Source organism: Vidua chalybeata, chromosome 1 (assembly GCF_026979565.1).
Source record: "Vidua chalybeata isolate OUT-0048 chromosome 1, bVidCha1 merged haplotype, whole genome shotgun sequence".
In the NCBI taxonomy this organism is placed as follows: domain Eukaryota; kingdom Metazoa; phylum Chordata; class Aves; order Passeriformes; family Viduidae; genus Vidua; species Vidua chalybeata.
The window spans coordinates 41,699,669-41,717,870 of NC_071530.1; the positions used below are offsets into that span (position 1 = coordinate 41,699,669).

Here is an 18,202-nt window from a genome sequence, read left to right on the forward strand (position 1 = left end):
GCGGCGGCAAAGTAGTGCCGGGGGGCAGCGGCCGGTTGGCGGCGGCGGTCGGGCGGCGCCTGTGGCGCAGCGCGCGGGGAACTCTCGACAACTATCGGCGCGCTCGTGCTGTGCGGTCTCGCTCGGAGCTGCGGCCGAAGCGGAGATGGCGGCGGACAAGGCTGCGGGTGAGTGCGGGGGGAGCGGCCGCGGCCCCGCCGTGCCCGCCCCCGGCCTGCGCCGCCCGGCGCGGAGGGACGCGCGCCGCCGGGGGAAAGCCGCCTGTGCGGCTGTGTGCCGTGTCCTTCCGCCGAAGAGGTAGTGTGCGGCGGGCGCGGGGCCACTGTGAGGGGCCCCTGGGACACCTGCGGGTCACCGGCGGGGCCGTGCGCGGCGGGCGCTCCGTGCCCTCGGCAAGCGGCGCTGAGCTGTTGCCCCCTCCTGGCCGGGAAGGGCTCGGTGGGGAGGGCCCAATGTTCGTATTGGCGGGGGAAGGGGGGGGGGGTTGTGTGTTTGTGTCACCCAGAGCTTATAAATCCCTACAGAAGTCGAGCTTCTGGGTTAATTTGTTAAACTGGGGCATGCAGAAGCTATGAGGGAGGTTATAACTCTTGGTGGTGCTGCTTAATCGCTGGAGTTCAGTCTGATTCCGTCAGGGATGCTGCTTTGGTTTCACGGGATGTGTCCTCACTGAACTCGGGCCTGAAAAGACACTGCAGAGAGAAGTCACCGAGACTAAAAAATAAGCTATGTTCTGGTAAACAGACAGACTAAATCTTAGTAGTACTGATAAATTACTGCTCATCCATCTCCTGTACAACTCCTCATCATGCAAGAAGTCTTCATTGCAGGAAAGGTCATTCCGTCAGATGTCAGCTCTTGGGGGGATAGAGAAGAGAGTGTGATGTGGAGGAAAGCCTTACAGAATTGTATAGGTCTACTTAATAGAAGTGTAGGATATCCTAAGTTGGAAGACTGATAAAGATTAACAAATTCCAGTTCCTGGTCCTGCACAGGACATCTCTAAGAATCACACCATGTGCCTGTGAGTGTTTTCCACACACTTCTTAAACTCTGTTGGGCTTGTGCAAAGTGGGGAACCCATTCCAGTGCCCAAACACTCTGAGTGAAGAACCTTTTCCTAATATCCAACCTAAACCTCCCTGACACAGCTTCATGCCATTCCTTCTGGTTTTGTTTCTGGTCACCTTTTTTTTTTTTCTAGTTATTTTTATCTGGGGGGAGTATTATTTAAAATCACCTTAAGCCTTTTTTTCTCTGGATGCTAAATATGAAGTGCCTCAGTATTTGGAAAAATAATTACAGAGAAAATAAGTATAGTGCACTGAGTGTTGTTTACTAAACTGTCATGTGTTTATTTGTAAGAACTGTAAGTGACTGCTAAATTAGAAGAAAAAAATTGGCATCAAGTTTTTAATACCTTTTTGCTGATGTTCTTTGAAATGTTGAAGGAACTTTTCAGTTTTACTTTCTTAAAAGTATGTGCCAAATGAATCAAAGATGTGAGCTATGACAGGATATTCTGCATGCTGCACTTGTTCATAGCAGTGAGCTATAGGTAGCTTTCCACTGAGAAATGTTTGCTTTTTATTGCACAGCACCAAAGAAGTCTATTGTGCTGGTAGTGAAGGGCTTCATACAAAAATTAAAACTTAAGTCTTGGTGCCACAAGCTGTTGTCCTGTAATGGCTGGACACTGGCTGGGCTTCATACCCTTTAAAATTCTTTTGGAGCAAGAGTCATGTGATAGATTCCTCCCCTTTCAACAAAGAGATTATCCCTCTGCCTGTAGAGCTTGGAAATTAAAAATATTTCCAGAGATGCTCTGGTGTTCAGCAGCACAGTTCATGCAAGATGTAATTTGCAGGGCATAGGAACAAGAGAGCTCAGGAACAGCAGTCCTTGGAGAAATGGAGAGCAGGTATGAGAAGGATAATGATTGCAGTCACTCTCAGGTGTCTTCAGGTATGTGCATGTGGGAGATGTGACTTTTGTTGCTTTTATGAAATTCTGGCAGCAAGCCCATGAGGAGAGCAATCTTCCTTTTCAGGTGGCAGTCTCATACTTTTCCTTGTTCTCTTTTCACAGGGACAGTTTTTCTGACATTCTGCTGTCCACCATGGTGTACCTTCTCCAGCAGGAGCAGCTTCCTGCTTTTTCAAAGCAAACCAGCCTCCGTGACACAGTGTTGCTGCTGCTCAGCCCCAGGATTGATAGCTAGGAAGATAATTCCTGGCTTGATTCTTTAACTTTCAACTCAGTGCAGCTTTCTCCTGATCAAAATCTGAGTGGTTGATTTTTCCATCCTGTTCCAGGTTGCCCCTTTTGCCCCTTGTCATGAACCTACACAAGTTTTAGTTTTAGAGATGGTCTGTACTCATGAAAGTTGGACAAATGAAAAGTTAAGCAAACAGGTCCATACTTAAATACAAATTACAGAGATAAATCAAGTTCTCTCACTTGTGAAGTAGAGACTCTGCACTGCTTTGGATATTTCAGCTGATAATTGTGGCTGCTGTACAGATGGGAGCACATCAGAGATGACTAGTGTGCCATGTGTTACCTACACCATGTGCTTCTGCAAGAGTGCCAAAGGTCACAGGGGCCCAAGTGAGCAAGGCATGCTGTTTCTTTTGCCAGGGAACAAGTTTCCTACATGTTTCACTTTCAAATGCTTCAAGGCACATGGATGTAACAGTTTTATTTGCAAGCACTGGGATAGCCATTTGCAGCCAAGAGAACAGGAGCACTCCCTCCCCACCATCCCTGCTGCTTCAGTGGAATTGGTGGATTTTGTTCAGTATCTTGTGCCAGACAGCTTTCAGGTGACTCCTCTTGGAGGGATCTCTGATAGCAAAGATCAGATCAGCTGAAGCAGTAGATCCCAGTCTAAACAAGAATAGCAGTACCATATTAGACTGGAGTGGCTTTTAGGTCTTTAACAAGTTTCAGGCGTGTTTAGACAAAAAGGGTACAGAGTAGCCAAAGTGGTTTGTTGAGCTTTTTTTCAAAGGAAGGAGTTATGCTGTGAACTACATCAGCTGGATGTTAATTTTTTCTTGATAAGCTTCTACTTCAGGTTTCACAAACCTGCTTTGTTTACTGAGTGCTAGTAGGTGCAGTTGTTTGGATTACCAAGACAGCTCTGGTTTTGCTTAAAGTAGTCCCCAGCTTCATTTTATGTTTTGGGTTTGTTTGTGTTTTTTTAATGTACCAACAAGTTCAGAGAGACAGTGAAATTTGAAGACCTGTCCTGATTTTTCCTTGGAAATTACATCAACCAAGCTATGTAAGTGTAGTTTTTATTGCAGACCTTAGACAAGTATCTCTTGATTTATCTGTCACTTCACTGAAGACATTTTACTTCAGAATTCAGACTTCCTTTGAGATGCTGCTCTTACAAACCTGCATACAAAGGCAGTAATCAGTAATGTAACTGGTAGTTGATGGCTCTCTGCTAGGTAAACCTGTTGGTGAGGAATCTGATCAGATTGAGTGTTATGAGCTTCAAAAGCTTTAGAGTCTCAAGGCTCTGCACTGTGGTTAGCTTTACCAGCACAATCTGACAGGCATGCTGAGCAAATAAAGCAGATAATGCCACTGTTAGCATGAAAGTTCGAGGGAAGATGCATTTGTTTATTTGTTCTAAAGATGCTTGGAGAGTGAGAGCTTTTAGTTCATCAGTATAATCACAAGGTTTAGAGCTGGAATCAAATCTATGCTATATTTAGGTTGAAGCAGAGGTACTTCCTGTTTCTTTCCTCTTTCACTGTAGAAAGCTTTTGGTGCATCAGAAATGTTCTGAGCTTTTTTGTGGTTTAAATTTCTCTTTCACCTTTCCTTTTGAAGGACAAGGCCGTGCAAATGCTCTTGATCAATGCATTATGCAGTGACATTTCATAGCAGGTGTAGGCCCTTGAGGATCCATCCCTCCAGAGTGCTGAAATTGCTGAACCCTCAATTTTGTCCAAATGATAGTGGGTTACTCTTGCTGATGTAAGATTTGTTGAGAGTTTATAATCTCTACTTTGTTGACATCTTAATGCAGGATGAAAGTCCCAACCAAATATTTACAATTCTTGCTCAGTTGCAGGGGGCAATAGTGTTATTGCAGGTGGAAGGAATCTTATTATTTCCCAGCAAAGGCACAGACTTAACAGGTTGCTAAGTCTGTTTTGTTCTTACTGAGGATATTATATGATTAATCTTCTGAGGTTTGACTGCCCCTTATGATTGTCATGTGTCCTATATTTGTAAATTTTCATGGTCAGTAGTAGAAGATTGAGATATATTGGTGGTGATGGGGAATGCATTTTGCAGAGGAACTCACAGCTAAGTGTTTTCATTTGTTCAAAGTGAAAACAAAATTAGTGGAGTTTGCATTACATCTCCGAATTATAAGGAAGAGAAAGCAGGCATTGAGTTTACATAGCCTACATAGTCTATTAAGATAGCAAAGCATGTTTTAGAGCAAATCTTCCACTGTGAAATTCAATAAATCCTTTTCTGCAGAAGCAGAAACCATTGCTGGTTTATAAAGTCTTTTTTTTCAAAAACATGAAATTATTTTTGTATGTTCTAGCACATTAATTAATGCTCCTAGAAATCCTTTCTCCAGTGTGGTGATTGTGTGGTTGTTTTATTTTTTTCTCAGTAGTTTGTGTTCAGCACAAGGAAGGGCTTAGTGGAGTTTTTTTTTCAGCTTCTTTGACATGGAATGTGTGTACTGTGCTTTTTAATGCAACTTCACAGAATTCTTAATTACATGATGATAAAAGGATTTAGTAGACTTCTTTCTGAAAAATATGCTCAATAGTGATTGAAACATAAATCATTAGGAATTCTGTGTAAAAAACTGAAGGCAATTAAAACCTTGTTACATTGCTATATAAATGCATAAAGGGACCACCATCATAGTTGCTACATGTTGTTCTTATCTTAGTCTAGAAAAGGGTATAGTAGAACTGGAGAAGATTCTGGGAAAAGAATGTGAAGAAGATGGAGAATAAACTGCTCCTGCTCATGTTGGAAGAGAGGTGGTTCAAAGGAAGATCTATAAGATTTGGAGGGAGACTGAAAAAGTGAGCAGGCAGCACGTGCTTGCGCCTTGCAATATAATCACCAGACAGCATTTGATGGAGTATATTGAAGAATACAAAAGTATAGAGAGGTTTTTTTAAAAATATACTAGATCTGTCTATGATTAGTAACAATGATGGTTCAAGTGCAGCCTCTTATTTGGGGAGATATTCTTCCAAAGTAGGGAGCTGTGGGGAAGTTCCAGTGTTTACTGTGGGTTTTGTTGCACCCTAGAGTATCCCTTGCTTGCTGTTTAGGAAGCACTATACAGGATTTTGTGTGGGTTTTCATCTAACCTGCTGTGGTATATATTTCATGATGTATGGCCTTCACTGCTGACTTTTGAGCAAAATAAGAAGATCCTAGTGTATGGTTGTAGCTTTCAAGAGAAATTTAAAATGTATGGGTTGTAAGTTAACTTGCAAGGCTTTGGTTGTTCCATTGAGCACCATAATTTACACTTTATGGAGAGAAATTCACTAGGAGCATAGAATAACTTGATATATTGTGGTAGGAGATGTAACTTGGGATATAGATAGTGTAGTAGGGACACTGCTGCAGTTATCTGGAAAATTACTTGTATTGGCAGGAGGACCTTGAGAACTGGAAGAAACAAAGTTTTTAAGCTGTAAAGCTGTTATCACACTTGCAAGCTTTGTTGTAATCTTCTGTTCACTTTTACAGATCAAGGTACTGAAAAACATGAAGGAGCAGGTACTTCTGGGATTACTGATCAGGAAAAGGAATTGTCGAGCAGTGCATTACAAGCTTTTCAGGTAAGACAAAGTCAGACTTTGAGACTTCTAAATTACCACATTACTGCTAAGTGGGCTTATGTAATTGTTTTTCCTGTTTTCTTAATACAGTTGCAAATGCATTTATTTAGAAGATGTTCAAAAGTAGTGCTAGTTGCGTTATTAAGACAGCAGATGCATTTTCTATCTGCTGTGATGTGAGAAGACTGAACAGGGTACTTGAACAAGAGCACTTTTAATCTTGATTTTCAAAACTTAGTAGCCTTAAAAGCAATATGAGGCTTCTATTCTGCATCAGCATTGGAAGTGCATGATCTCTTGGAAGAATTAATCACATCAAGCTAAAAACGGTGTGTTAGTGTTTAAAGGAACCTCATGTATTTAAAAAACAGCAGTGAAACAAACACTTGTGTTTTAGCATCATGCTATATTCTTTCACAAAAAAATGTTGTATAATGTCCTGTCCCTTTGCATTAAAACATATTTCTGAATGCGTAACAGGCAGTATCTACTACTTGTTTTGTATTTCTTGGAAGATTTTTTTCCTTCTGTGTTAAAGTTCAGGTACCAGGTCTTTCAGTTTATTTCTTTCTTTGTAGTGCCTCCTAATTTTATGTAATGTGGCAGGAAGTATAATTGCTTTTCCTTTCAATTGTATCTCTGTCTCCAAAATGACTTGCTTTAAATTCAGTTTTAAATTTGCAAAATAAGTCAGTGAATAATTTGTTTTCTTTTGAGATTCTTGCTTCAATGTTTCACTCAATACTTCTATGTTTCACTCATTTTGTTACATTAAGTGCATATGGTTGGTTCTTAACACTGTTCGCTAATGAACTTCTTGAACACTGTCCAGCTCAATTACTCTTTTCAATAACATTTTAATCAGTAGCATTTGATCCTGAGAACTGAAGACACGTGAGAGAGTCATTTGTTTTCCACCTTGCCCACACATCTAAATGCCTAAAATACTTTTGATCTGCTAATGATTTCATCTTTACTTTTATCCTGGTCCAGTGTATTTGGTTTATCTTGTCATGTTTTTTCTTGCTTTAAGAATTCCCTGCGTTCATGGAGTGAGGTGGCAACAGATGTGAGCAGAATTAATTTGCTGCCGTGTTTGCCTGTTTCTTGCTATTGAGTAGTTCCAGGTAGCATTGTGGACTGCCTCCCATACTGCTTTATCATATTACACATCTGGTTTCAGTCTTGACATTATTCCTATAAAATTGGGTATTATATTCTAGATCCTATCTAGTAGAGTGGCATAAAGGACTGTTAGCTGATGAAAAACATCACAAAATAACCTGAGCATTTAAAGGTTCAAGGTTTGTAGTCCAGCCGTGATTAGGAGCCTTGCTGTGATCTCAAAGCTCCTACTGAAGAGAAGCTCCAAGCGTGAGTGCAGGAAGAGAATCACTGGGAGATGAACTGTCGCAGCTAAAGAGCATGCCAGCAGTTGAGTTGCAAGTTCCTGTGTTTGTGCACATAATCAGAAGGCAATCCATGCTGTTGGTGCTTAGAGTTGTGAAAATGTATCAATATCCTGCTACATCTCTCTATGCTGTGTAACTGTGCCTGCCTGGGAGACTAAAGGAATTTGAATGGTTCCATGGAAAGGAGCTGCAGAATGGCAACTTTCTCGGGGAGAGCAGAAGGACCCCAGAGCTCTTCTCTGTTGTATTCTGCCCTTAATATGAAGTTACACAGCAGTCCAGGAGAAGCTCTGTGGAAGAGCACCTGAAAAGGAGGAGTAAGTGGAGGGTGGTACTCCAGAGCTTAGCTGTTGGGTGTGAACCATTGACAGAGATGGAAATGCATCTGTTTATCTGTCTGACCACATCTGATATGGAAGAAGTGAATGTGATTATTCCTGTGTGGGAATTTAGCAGTTGAAAGTGAAGCATAATCTAGGCTTAATGAGTGAGGAGAAAGAGTGAGGAGTTTCTTTTTCATTCCTTGATGCCACTAAAGTCCTCCTGTACCAACACAGAAAAGACCAAAACTGAAAGTAGGCAGAGGTGCATGAATCTGAAGTCCTTGTTTATTCCTGTGATCAAAGAAAGGGATTTTTCTATTAAATCACACATCAGTGGAACATCATGCTTGGCTCCTAGTTTCTGTTTAGGCATGCCTAGGTGATTCAATACTTCATCCAATAGCTAAAGCTTGTAAAAATGTTTTTTAAACCTATTCTGGGAAAGTGACACTTTCTTTTTCAAGTCTCTCATGAGCTCTTAATATGAGGTAACTTCTGTAGATCAAACTGTAAATCACTATATATTCAGATGAACTGAAGACTGAACATAAAATGTTGGGCTGGAACTTGTGTAAGCAACTGCAGCTGTTGAGTGTTCATGAAATGTGGAAAGATTATGAAAACTGACGAAACAGTCTTGAAACTTAATATAATAAGATAAATGAGAATAACACTTTTCATGGAAAGTTCTGTTAATAATAATCATCTACTTAATTTGTCCTTATTCCACCAAATTATTTTTGAAGTTTGGATATGGCTTCAACATTTATACTTGCTTCTCATCCATGTTATTCTACATAAATAATGAAATATGTGTTTACACATTTAGTTCACTTATATTGATAAAGGAAAGACTGTATCTTCTAATGAATGCTTCTGGTTTGTGTGCAATTTACAGGCTGGAAATTATGATGCTTGTTTACAACACCTAAATACCCTTCAAGACATAAACAAAGATGACTACAAAATAACTTTGAATACTGCTGTTGCAGAGTTCTGTAAAAGTAATCAGACCACCACAGACAATTTGAGACAAACCCTTAACCAGCTGAAAAACCAGGTAATGCAACTGTATTGACATAGTACTTGATTTTGTGTACTGTTAATGGTGATGGAATCTTTCTGTGAAGTAGGAGTAAAATTTCTGCCCCTTGTCCTGTAGATTTAACAAAATAAGAAAGTAACATTACTTTTAAACATCTGAGTCAGTTTAATCTTGTAGGACAGTTTTTATAGTTGTTTTTTTTAACTATTGTTGAAATTGTTCTGAGATTATAACAATAGAAGGACCTGCTATGTTCTTAAGGTAGAAAGTTCCTTAATGTGGAATAGTTTGTGAAATGATAAAAAAGTGAAAATATTACTTTACTCTACTCAATTGACAATTTTGTATTTCATTGTATGTTTTTTTGCTGTGTTAATGTATTACAACAATGAAGTTTATTAGGTCAATTAGTTATAATTTACCTTTGAAGAAATTCATAGCTTTGGAGGTTTTTTTTAAATACCTGGTACTTTAAAATCATAGGTACTGAAAGATTAATGAAATGAGTGGGATTTTTTCAGGTTCACTCTGTTGTTGAAGAAATGGATGGTTTGGATGATGTTGAGAACAGTATGCTGTACTACAATCAAGCTGTAATCCTGTACCATCTGCGTCAGTATACTGAAGCTATATCTGTCGGGGAGAAGCTGTACCAGTTCATAGAGCCTTTTGGTATGTAGGCAGAAAGAAGAATTTTGTCCATTCCAAGAACTACAGAAAGACAATTCAGTCTTTTTCACTATCAGACAAGTAATTTGTAATTTGTCTGTTACAATTTTAAGTAAATAGGTCGGGTTTGGAATGAATTGTTTTACTTATATCAAGGACAACAAACGAATTTGGGGGAAGGTGCTTCAGAGAGCTTTAGCAGACAAAGTGCTATGAAACTGAAATGGATTTTTTCAACTTGAGACGGTATTAATGTAAATAATAATGTACAAGCTAATGAAATTATTTTAAATCTAATGTTTTGGGTCATCATGCAACTTCACAGATGGGTGTCTGTTTTTCAGGGCACTCATTTTTAAATACCTTAATTAGGTAATACATAATTGTATGTGCTTATATCTGAATACAAAGTCTGCAACTTTTATGAGCTATGATACCTTGTGTAGTAGAATTACCATATTTGTATGAAATAGTTTCATAATCCTTGTTAAATTTTATAAGTGAGAAGGCTGAAGGATGTATGTGTGTGGGTCTCAGTAAATTAAGTAAATGCTGCTGTGTTTCTGCTTCAGTTCCTCCCAGTTTTCAATATGCATAATTGGGACTTTCTCTGTGAAGTCAGCTAAACAGTAATGTGTTTGTACAGAATCTTTGTGAGTTCTGTGGGATTCTACCTCTGCATATGGCTCTGTCTTTTTGGATGCTGCATCTTTGGTGCTGATCTACTTAGATCAGTTCTCAGAATCTATGAACATGAAATACTTGTAAGCTGTCCCTAGTCTGTGCTTCTATGGCTATGCCATTTGAATAAATGAGCTTTCTTTTCAGTGTATGTACTTAGCTGTGGGTTGGACATGGCTGCATTATTTTTTCTTATGTAATATATTTATTTTCTCATAATGTTGCATAGATGGCACTTTATAGTATTTTTTTTCCATCCATGTTTGCAGGGATTGGTATTAGAGCTGTAAAGCAAATTTTTCTTCTTTGTTTTTCACAGAAGAGAAGTTTGCCCAGGCTGTGTGCTTCTTGCTTGTAGACTTATACCTGTTAACTTACCAAGCTGAGAAAGCCTTGCATCTGCTCGCTGTTCTGGAAAAAATGATTTCACAGGGCAATAATAACAGCAAGAATGGAAAAAATGAGGTAAGCTTAAAATCATACAAATGCTTTTAAATCTTTATCAGAAGTATGCTTTAGTTCAATCCAAAATTAGTATCTTAAAAGACTTTGGAATTATAAGACTATGTTAGATCACCTGTAACTTTAGACAGCAGCTTAAATATGTTAGTAACTGAGTTAATTGTGTACAACAGCTGTTTATTGCCTCTCTTTCACCCTTTTCTCTTACTCCAGGGAGCTAAAATGTCTTTCTTCAAAGACTTGCATTGGAAAAACAGTTGTCTCCAGGGTCAAATATTGCTTGTCCTTGACTATGACCATATGAGACCCTAAGTTTGAAGGGGAAGTTACTGTCAGAGGAACTGCAATTGCACAGCATAGGATGGGGAATTACGTATCTTTTTTACATAGTATCTGAAAATATGAGGCACATTTTGAAATGAAATCTTTCATGTGCCTTTTGGAAAAATCAAGAAAATCAGTGGTGGCTTGGAAGTGAAGAGAGGGCATTTCATTGTTTTCCTGTCGATGGAATGTCACACTTAAGACAAAATATTCTCTTTTAAAGTATATAGTAATTCTACTGAAGGAGGTATTAAAGAGGTACTGTAGAACATGCATGTCATCCTTCTAGGCAAAAGAATTCTTAACTGCAGTGCAACGTAGTGTAACACTAATGTTAGTACAGAATTCAGCTCTTCAAAGGCTGGTATGGTTCGAGGATTTTGATTGTTAAACCCAAGTTAGTTTCTGGTGGGATGTGTATATTTTGATATTAAATACTCAAAACTGCATCATTATTAACACTATTAAATACTTATTTTTCTTCATGTGAGGTGAATCTGTCAACTAAATTTAAAAAGTGACTAACACTAATGCTTCCTTCTTTTTTTGACAGTCAGGTAATAATACCAATAAAGATTCCTCAAATCAAAAAGCTGAAAGTGGAGCTTTGATAGAAGTTGCTAAATCTAAGATACATCAGGTAAGGATCTGCATGTTATTTATACAGGAACATTACTTCAAGGTTTTCTAAATCTGAGTGTCATCTCCTAACTAGTTTAGCCCAAATTATGATGCTTTCTCTCTCCTTGTTGTAAAACAAAAAAAGATTTTTTTCCTTAGTTTTCCTTTTTGTAAGATCCATGTACAAGAAAAAACTGACCTAAGATCCTGCCCATCACCACAATTTCAGTCCCTGTTTCTTATAATAATTTCTTTACATGGCAGTTCGCTGCATTGAATTTGTCTGTTCAACCTCCAACAGTCTAAATCAGCTGAGGTTTTATTTCACTGTACTGTTCTGTTGAAAAATAATGTGAAGAATCAGAGTGCTTCTCTATTAGCATTCACTTGTTTTTTCAGTTTAGTAGGTAAATGTCTGGGTTTAAGATGTTAGATTATTTAAATTAGTTTGTCAATTTAAGTGCTCGTATCTGTGTTTGAATATGGAGCAGCTGTTGGCCATTGAACAAAGTGTTCATCTGCTTATTGTAAATACAAACCCTATAAATGTGGTGTTTAAAGTCTGAATAGAATTTCTTTTTGTGAAGACTTTTTGAATAGCTTTTTGCTACGTATTTTAAAGATGTATATAAAATATTCTGCAGTAAATATCTAGATACAGTTTGTCTTGCAAACACACAAATTATTGTATATTATTTAACAGATTTAATTTTTTAACAGTATAAGGTGAGAGCCTATATCCAGATGAAGTCATTAAAAGCATGCAAAAGGGAGATCAAGTCTGTTATGAATACAGCTGGGAATGTAAGTGTTCTTAAGACTGTTGTTTTTCAAATCTAGATGTGTTCTGTGTCTTAAAACTGAATTTGCTAATCATCTTTACAAAAAAGTTGTTTTTGAGGGTGTATGTTCGAAGTAATTCTAAACAGGTTCAGCATTCTTTATAATTGAAATGAAATAAATTTTAGTTTACTGCAGATGTTATGCATATTACAAACTTTGATGTAATTGGTAGTTTAAACCAGTTTATAAAACATTAATTCTGGGATATGTGGGCATTTTTTGGGGGTTGTTTTTTTTCTTTTTGTTGACATTTTTTGGAGGCTTATGTCTTGCTGGAAAGCAAGTTTAACAGAAAACCTTCTGGATCATGAGGTCTGTGTTGTAGACTAGGAAGATTACAGTCTATGAGGAACTCTGCAGTGAGGAGGAAGGCATTAGAAGACAGGTTAGAAATCCTTTGCCCTTAGCCACTTCCATGACAGGGTTCTCTAAAGTTCATGTGAAAGTGTTATGGCCTAAACCCATTTATTTTTAAATGGCAGCAGAGGCACGTTTGTGAAGTGAAGTAACACTAGCAGTAGAAATCATCCACCAAGACATTACTAACTATTGTTTTCTCCTTCACAGTCAGCTCCTTCTCTCTTTCTTAAGAGCAATTTCGAGTATTTGAGAGGCAATTACCGTAAAGCTGTCAAACTTTTAAACAGTGCCAACATTGCCGAACATCCAGGCTTCATGAAAACAGGTAAAATAAAAACCCTTCATCCTGCAGGTACTTCAGTGTCTAGTATAATAGGACTACTTGTTGATATCAATTTTAAGGATATTAATGATTACTTAACAGTGTCAGCCCTGCAAGTCATGGCTTTATATGCTAGATATGTTTAATCTTTCTTCTTGTACTTTCACACAACACTGTAGTGATTTTCATTGAACATTCTTCTACAGAAGGCTGTGATTGTCCATGAAAATGGATTTATGAAGCTGTGTTATATTTGTAATGCTCATAATTGAGTTTCTTAATCAATAAATGAAACAAAAGGCAACATATTAGATCTAGAATTGAGGCCTCTCTGGCAGTTTTTACACTTAAAGTTCTCTTTATGATTTAAAATTTTATGAAAACTTTACCATCACATAACTTTTTTGTATTAGTCCTTTTGCACAGTATAATGTTCACTTAGTAGTCTTCCTAGGCTGTGACTAAAATAATGTCTATTTAATTTGCTAATGGTCTGATTATTTGGATTTTTAGGGTGGGTTTTTTTTTTTTTTGTCTTTATTATCCATGTTAACCCTGTAAAACTTTAGTCAACAGCAGGTAAGTGAAAAGTTTAATTTTTTGTCCTTTATTATTTAGAAAAAACCTCTCACAGTGTTACCTGAATGAATATTTAGGAAGAAGAGTGAATTTCCTGATTGTATGGTTAGGTTGGCATAAATATATGTGTATGTATATTGGATATAACACCGTCACCAATGAACGTCTCACTGAAAAACATGTTTAATAGACTGCCAGAATATGCTGGCCCGTGAGAAAGTGGTTGGAGCATTTTGTGGGCTTAGCAACAACTTTCACTTTCTGAAAATGCTCTTTTGTTGTTCTCTTAGGTGAATGCTTAAGGTGTATGTTCTGGAACAATCTTGGCTGCATCCATTTTGCAATGGGAAAACACAATTTAGGAATTTTTTACTTTAAAAAAGCCTTGCAAGAAAATGATAACGCATGTGCACAGCTGGGAACGGGCAGCTCGGATCCAGGTAAGCAAGAGATTAAAACAGATGGTGGAAGAGGGGTTGGCAAGTCTAGGAAATAGAGAACAGAAGGTTTGAGTAATTATCAGCAAAATTCCCCTTCCATCTCTTTGTGGAGTGCAGGGTAAGAGGGGTGAGAATTTTGATGATAACCTGATGTAAGGATGTAGTTGCTGTTGGCAGAAATGATGATGATGATTAAATATGTTCTTTATTTTTTTGTTTTTCTTGATGTACCATGGTGCTGGGACAATTACTTCTCCCTTGTTTATAGACTTTGTCCATCAGTTAGGGAGGTATGAGGAAAAAAAAATATTTTTGTGACCTATTTTGCTTAGGTTATTTATAGTCCTGCTGACAATGTGTAGAATCATCAGGACATGAAGGATGCCTTCTCCATATTCTGAGTAACCAGGTCTCCTGTTTCCTTGTGGAGGGGACTCGCACTTTCCCTAGTTTTCCTTTTATCACCAGCATATCCATAGACGATTTTGTTGTTTCCCTTGATGTCCCTGACCAGATTTAATCCTGTCAGGGTTTTAGCTTTCCAACCTGGTCCCTGGTTTCTCAGTTTCTCTGTATTCCTCCCAGGTTACTGGTCCTTGCTTCCACCCTTTGTAGGCTTTCTTTTTGTATTTGAATTTGTCCAGGAGCTCTTTGTTCAGGAGGCCTCCTGGCATTTTTGCCTAGCTTCTTTATTGGGATGCATCACTCCTGAGCTTGGGAGAGGTGGAGAGGTGATCCTTGAATATTTATCAGCTTTCTTGTGCTCCTCTTCCATTCAGGGCTGTATCCCATGGTACTGTACCAATCAGACCCCCGAAGATGCCAAAGTCTACTCGCCTGAAGTCAAGCCCGTGTAGTGAGCTTGCTGTGCATACTTCCTACTGTCCTAGGGATCTTTAACTCCACTATTTCATGGTCCCAACCAGCCCCTCCTTGTTGGTGAGAACGAGGTCCAGTATAGGACCTGTCCTCATTGGCTCCTTCAACATTTGGAGAAGGAAGTTATCATAAACACATTCCTGGAATCTCCTGGATTGTTTATGCCTATCTGACTATAGAGGGCCTCATCACTCAGTCTTCATCATTTCATGATGAAGATATCATTGGTTTCATTTCTTATTTTCTCTAAAATATATTCACTATTAGACATTTTATTGTTTTTTTTCCTGTTTCTCCCCTGGACCCAAGTGTAGCCTTAGGTATTAAAGTGAATACAGAAAGTGTTTTATGCTTGTTAACAGCAAAGTGGTTTTCTTCTGCAATCTGTTTTCTCTGGAATGCGTGTAGATGTGTGTATTCTCACAAATCTCGGATTCAGTACTATTGTATAACACTTAGCTTGTGTGATAAGGAACGTATGAGGTTAGCATTTAATGTACTTCAGTCTTCATTAAGAATACAATTAATTTGTATTTGAAATCAGTCTTGGTATGAAAGAAATTTACAGAGGGAGGTTAGTGGATTTCAGCAATAAGAGAGGCTTTTGGTAGCTTTGGGGTGTTTCTCACAGCTTCCCTCTTCCTCTTAGAGTTTTGTGCTGTCTTGAGCTGCACATCCAATATGATGTAATCCTTTTCTGCAGGTAAAAAATTTTCAGGGAGACCCATGTGTACACTACTGACTAACAAACGATATGAGTTACTCTATAACTGTGGAATTCAGCTCTTGCATATTGGGAGGCCCTTAGCTGCCTTTGAATGCCTGATTGAGGCAGTCCAGGTTTATCACTCAAACCCTCGTCTGTGGCTGAGAATAGCAGAATGCTGCATTGCTGCCAATAAAGGGGTAAGTGGCTTTGGAAAATTCTTCTAAAGAATGGCATATGATTACAGAAAGGTAGAACTAATACCTAGAGTTAAGCTGTGTATTTTGAAGGCCTGATGTTGTGACACCTCTGTAAATCCAGATTAATTATTTCTTAGGTATATGTATTTTTATGTGTTTAATCTGGAGCTGCAACAGGTGAAGGGAACTCTTTGCATGTGGTCTTTTTCTCTTTGTGCAGCCAAAGCTCATCTGAAGTTTCATTGTTTCCTCACTATTGTCCACTAAAGATTAAGTGAGGTGAGACTTTGTAGTGTGAGTAGCCTGAAAGTGACAGAGGCTGAGGAAGCAGAGATTAGCCTTCTCCATCCTGAAGCTGTTGGGATCACACCTGCTGGGAAACTGAGTCTCTAATTGCTAAGTCTTCACCTTCTTCTCGTGGAAAAGTTGGTGGAAACCTACTGATGGCAGGCATACTGCATGTCATCTTGTTTTCAACCTGTTGATCCATGTATGTTTAGGATAAACCTATATGATAAAATTCAGAGGGCTGAGGACAGGATCATGTGCTATTAGAAGAGAAATCTGCACCTAAATAGTACATCTGTGAAATTAAGATACACTGTAATGATTCCCTGTAAAACTGTAATTCACCCCTTAAGTGTGGGGGAGTGATGATATCGTTTGTAATTGCATGATTCTATGCAGTTATTCCCACAGTATGCCAATTTAACTCGTTACACAGGATGTGTGAGATGAATTGAACAAATAGCTATATTCACTCTATTTTCCCTCCACCCATGAATTATCTGGTTTTCCTCTCTTGGTGGCCTCTGTACATTTATTTACTGCACACTATCCAAATATAAAATTAATAACTTTTCCCTTGGGAATTTGAACAGTACTCAATATTTTGGTATCTCTATTTCAGAGAATTTACGAAAGATACAACTTCATAGCAGAGGTTTGCTTGTATACCAATTTCAGAGGCAGAGCACTGAAGATTCAAGACTGTTGGGTCAAAACTGGACTGACTGTGATTCTATGTGTGTTACTTGTTGTCAGTTACTTGAGTTTTATAAAGCACAGCAAATGCAGGAAGAACAGCTTTCTTCATATTAATTTTGCAATTAATTCTGTATCAATCCTACTGGGTGCAAGTCACAAATAGATAAAGAAGACAAATCTGATCATCTCTAATGAAAAGCTGAATATGAGAGTGGATTAGTGGTTTTGTGACAAAAATCCAAAGCTAAGATTTCCATTTACAAGGACAGTGTTTAGCAATCTGGAAATGGGAAATACAGATCTTTATGGGGCACTTCCCTATTTACTTCAGACTAGCCAAAGTAGTAGATCATGCCAGGTTCCTGAGGCTTTCTTCCTGTGCAGTTATGATGATGTGTGGTGTACCAGAGAGCTTGAATTCATGTCAAAAAACCAGCTTGTTGTTCCCTAAATTTGTAATCTTAAAAGAAAAAAAATTAACTTTTGATGCTATTAATATTAAAGGCAAAGATAAAGTGTCTTTAAGTTGTTAGATTTGCAACATGACAAATGAGGTCCTAAAGTCAATAATATGTTCAATTTGACCTTGTAAGTCAATTTGCAGTAGTATTCCTTTATATCTAAGCATAGATTCATATTTATGCTCTGAACACCATGCAGAAAAACAATTTCACTGATGCTAATTTTCACCCACTTTAGTATTTTATAAACATAAAATATAAATGGAAGAAGATTCCCTTTAATACACCTGCATTTCAAACACCTTTTTTGAAATATGTGCTTCATATCCAAACTCGGTATATGTATTTTTTATTTGGTAGTAAATGCTAATATGTCAATAATTTTACAGTAGATTCTGATTTTTTTTTTTTTAAGTGACAGCTATTGAAAGTCCAGATTTAGGATAAGATTTTTCTTAAAACTGCAACTCTTCATCACTCACTAAACTTACCAATGAAGTTAAGATGGCTCATGGTAAAACAGCGAAACATACACCAGTAAACATGGTGTAGAGATAATTCTTGGGACTGACAATGAGGGTACTTTAAGTTCATTTGACCCCCAGAATGTGTCTGCATACTCAACAATCCATTAAACAAGTTAATTTAATGTATCTTTGCATATGTTTTTGTTCAGCTTTGTGCTCCCCATGGAACAGTTTGGGAGCAGCTTTTCCAAAGAGCATTTTGAATGCTGTGTAAGCAGGGAGAGAAGATGGCAAGCGTTACAGCGCCAAGTCTGAATGTTATTTGGCAGATCAAATTATTTCTTTTTAGATATTCTGTCAGTTCTTTTAATATGACTTGGTTCATTGTTCTTTTGCTTTCAAAACAGAGGAGAAACTAGGTCAGTAGGCTATCAGACAAGCTGTCAGAACTAATCTGTGCTTACACTGTGTGCAGTAAAACCCTTCTGCAACACAAAGACAATAGAAGGTGCCTGATCCTTCATTGTACTTTAGATTTAAAACTGTATCCATTATTCTTATATTTT

General features: G+C 38.1%; 1 protein-coding gene across 3 annotated transcripts in view; it reads left to right on the forward strand.

The window, feature by feature from the left end:
* The first annotated feature begins 65 nt into the window (after positions 1–65).
* CNOT10 (CCR4-NOT transcription complex subunit 10) overlaps positions 66–18,202 on the forward strand; it is a 32,203-nt gene continuing 14,066 nt past the window's right edge. The window contains exons 1-11 of one of the 3 annotated variants that reach the window (XM_053961134.1): positions 66–167; positions 1,868–1,921; positions 5,764–5,855; positions 8,489–8,650; positions 9,157–9,307; positions 10,305–10,450; positions 11,325–11,411; positions 12,113–12,196; positions 12,803–12,920; positions 13,787–13,936; positions 15,519–15,721. In XM_053961134.1, coding sequence (XP_053817109.1) covers positions 146–167; positions 1,868–1,921; positions 5,764–5,855; positions 8,489–8,650; positions 9,157–9,307; positions 10,305–10,450; positions 11,325–11,411; positions 12,113–12,196; positions 12,803–12,920; positions 13,787–13,936; positions 15,519–15,721 — 1,269 coding nt within the window. In that variant the 5' untranslated portion in view covers positions 66–145. Of the gene's footprint in view, positions 168–1,867; positions 1,966–5,763; positions 5,856–8,488; positions 8,651–9,156; positions 9,308–10,304; positions 10,451–11,324; positions 11,412–12,112; positions 12,197–12,802; positions 12,921–13,786; positions 13,937–15,518; positions 15,722–18,202 lie in introns of those variants that run through there. The other 2 variants (XM_053961152.1, XM_053961145.1) reach the window with 2 other exon arrangements.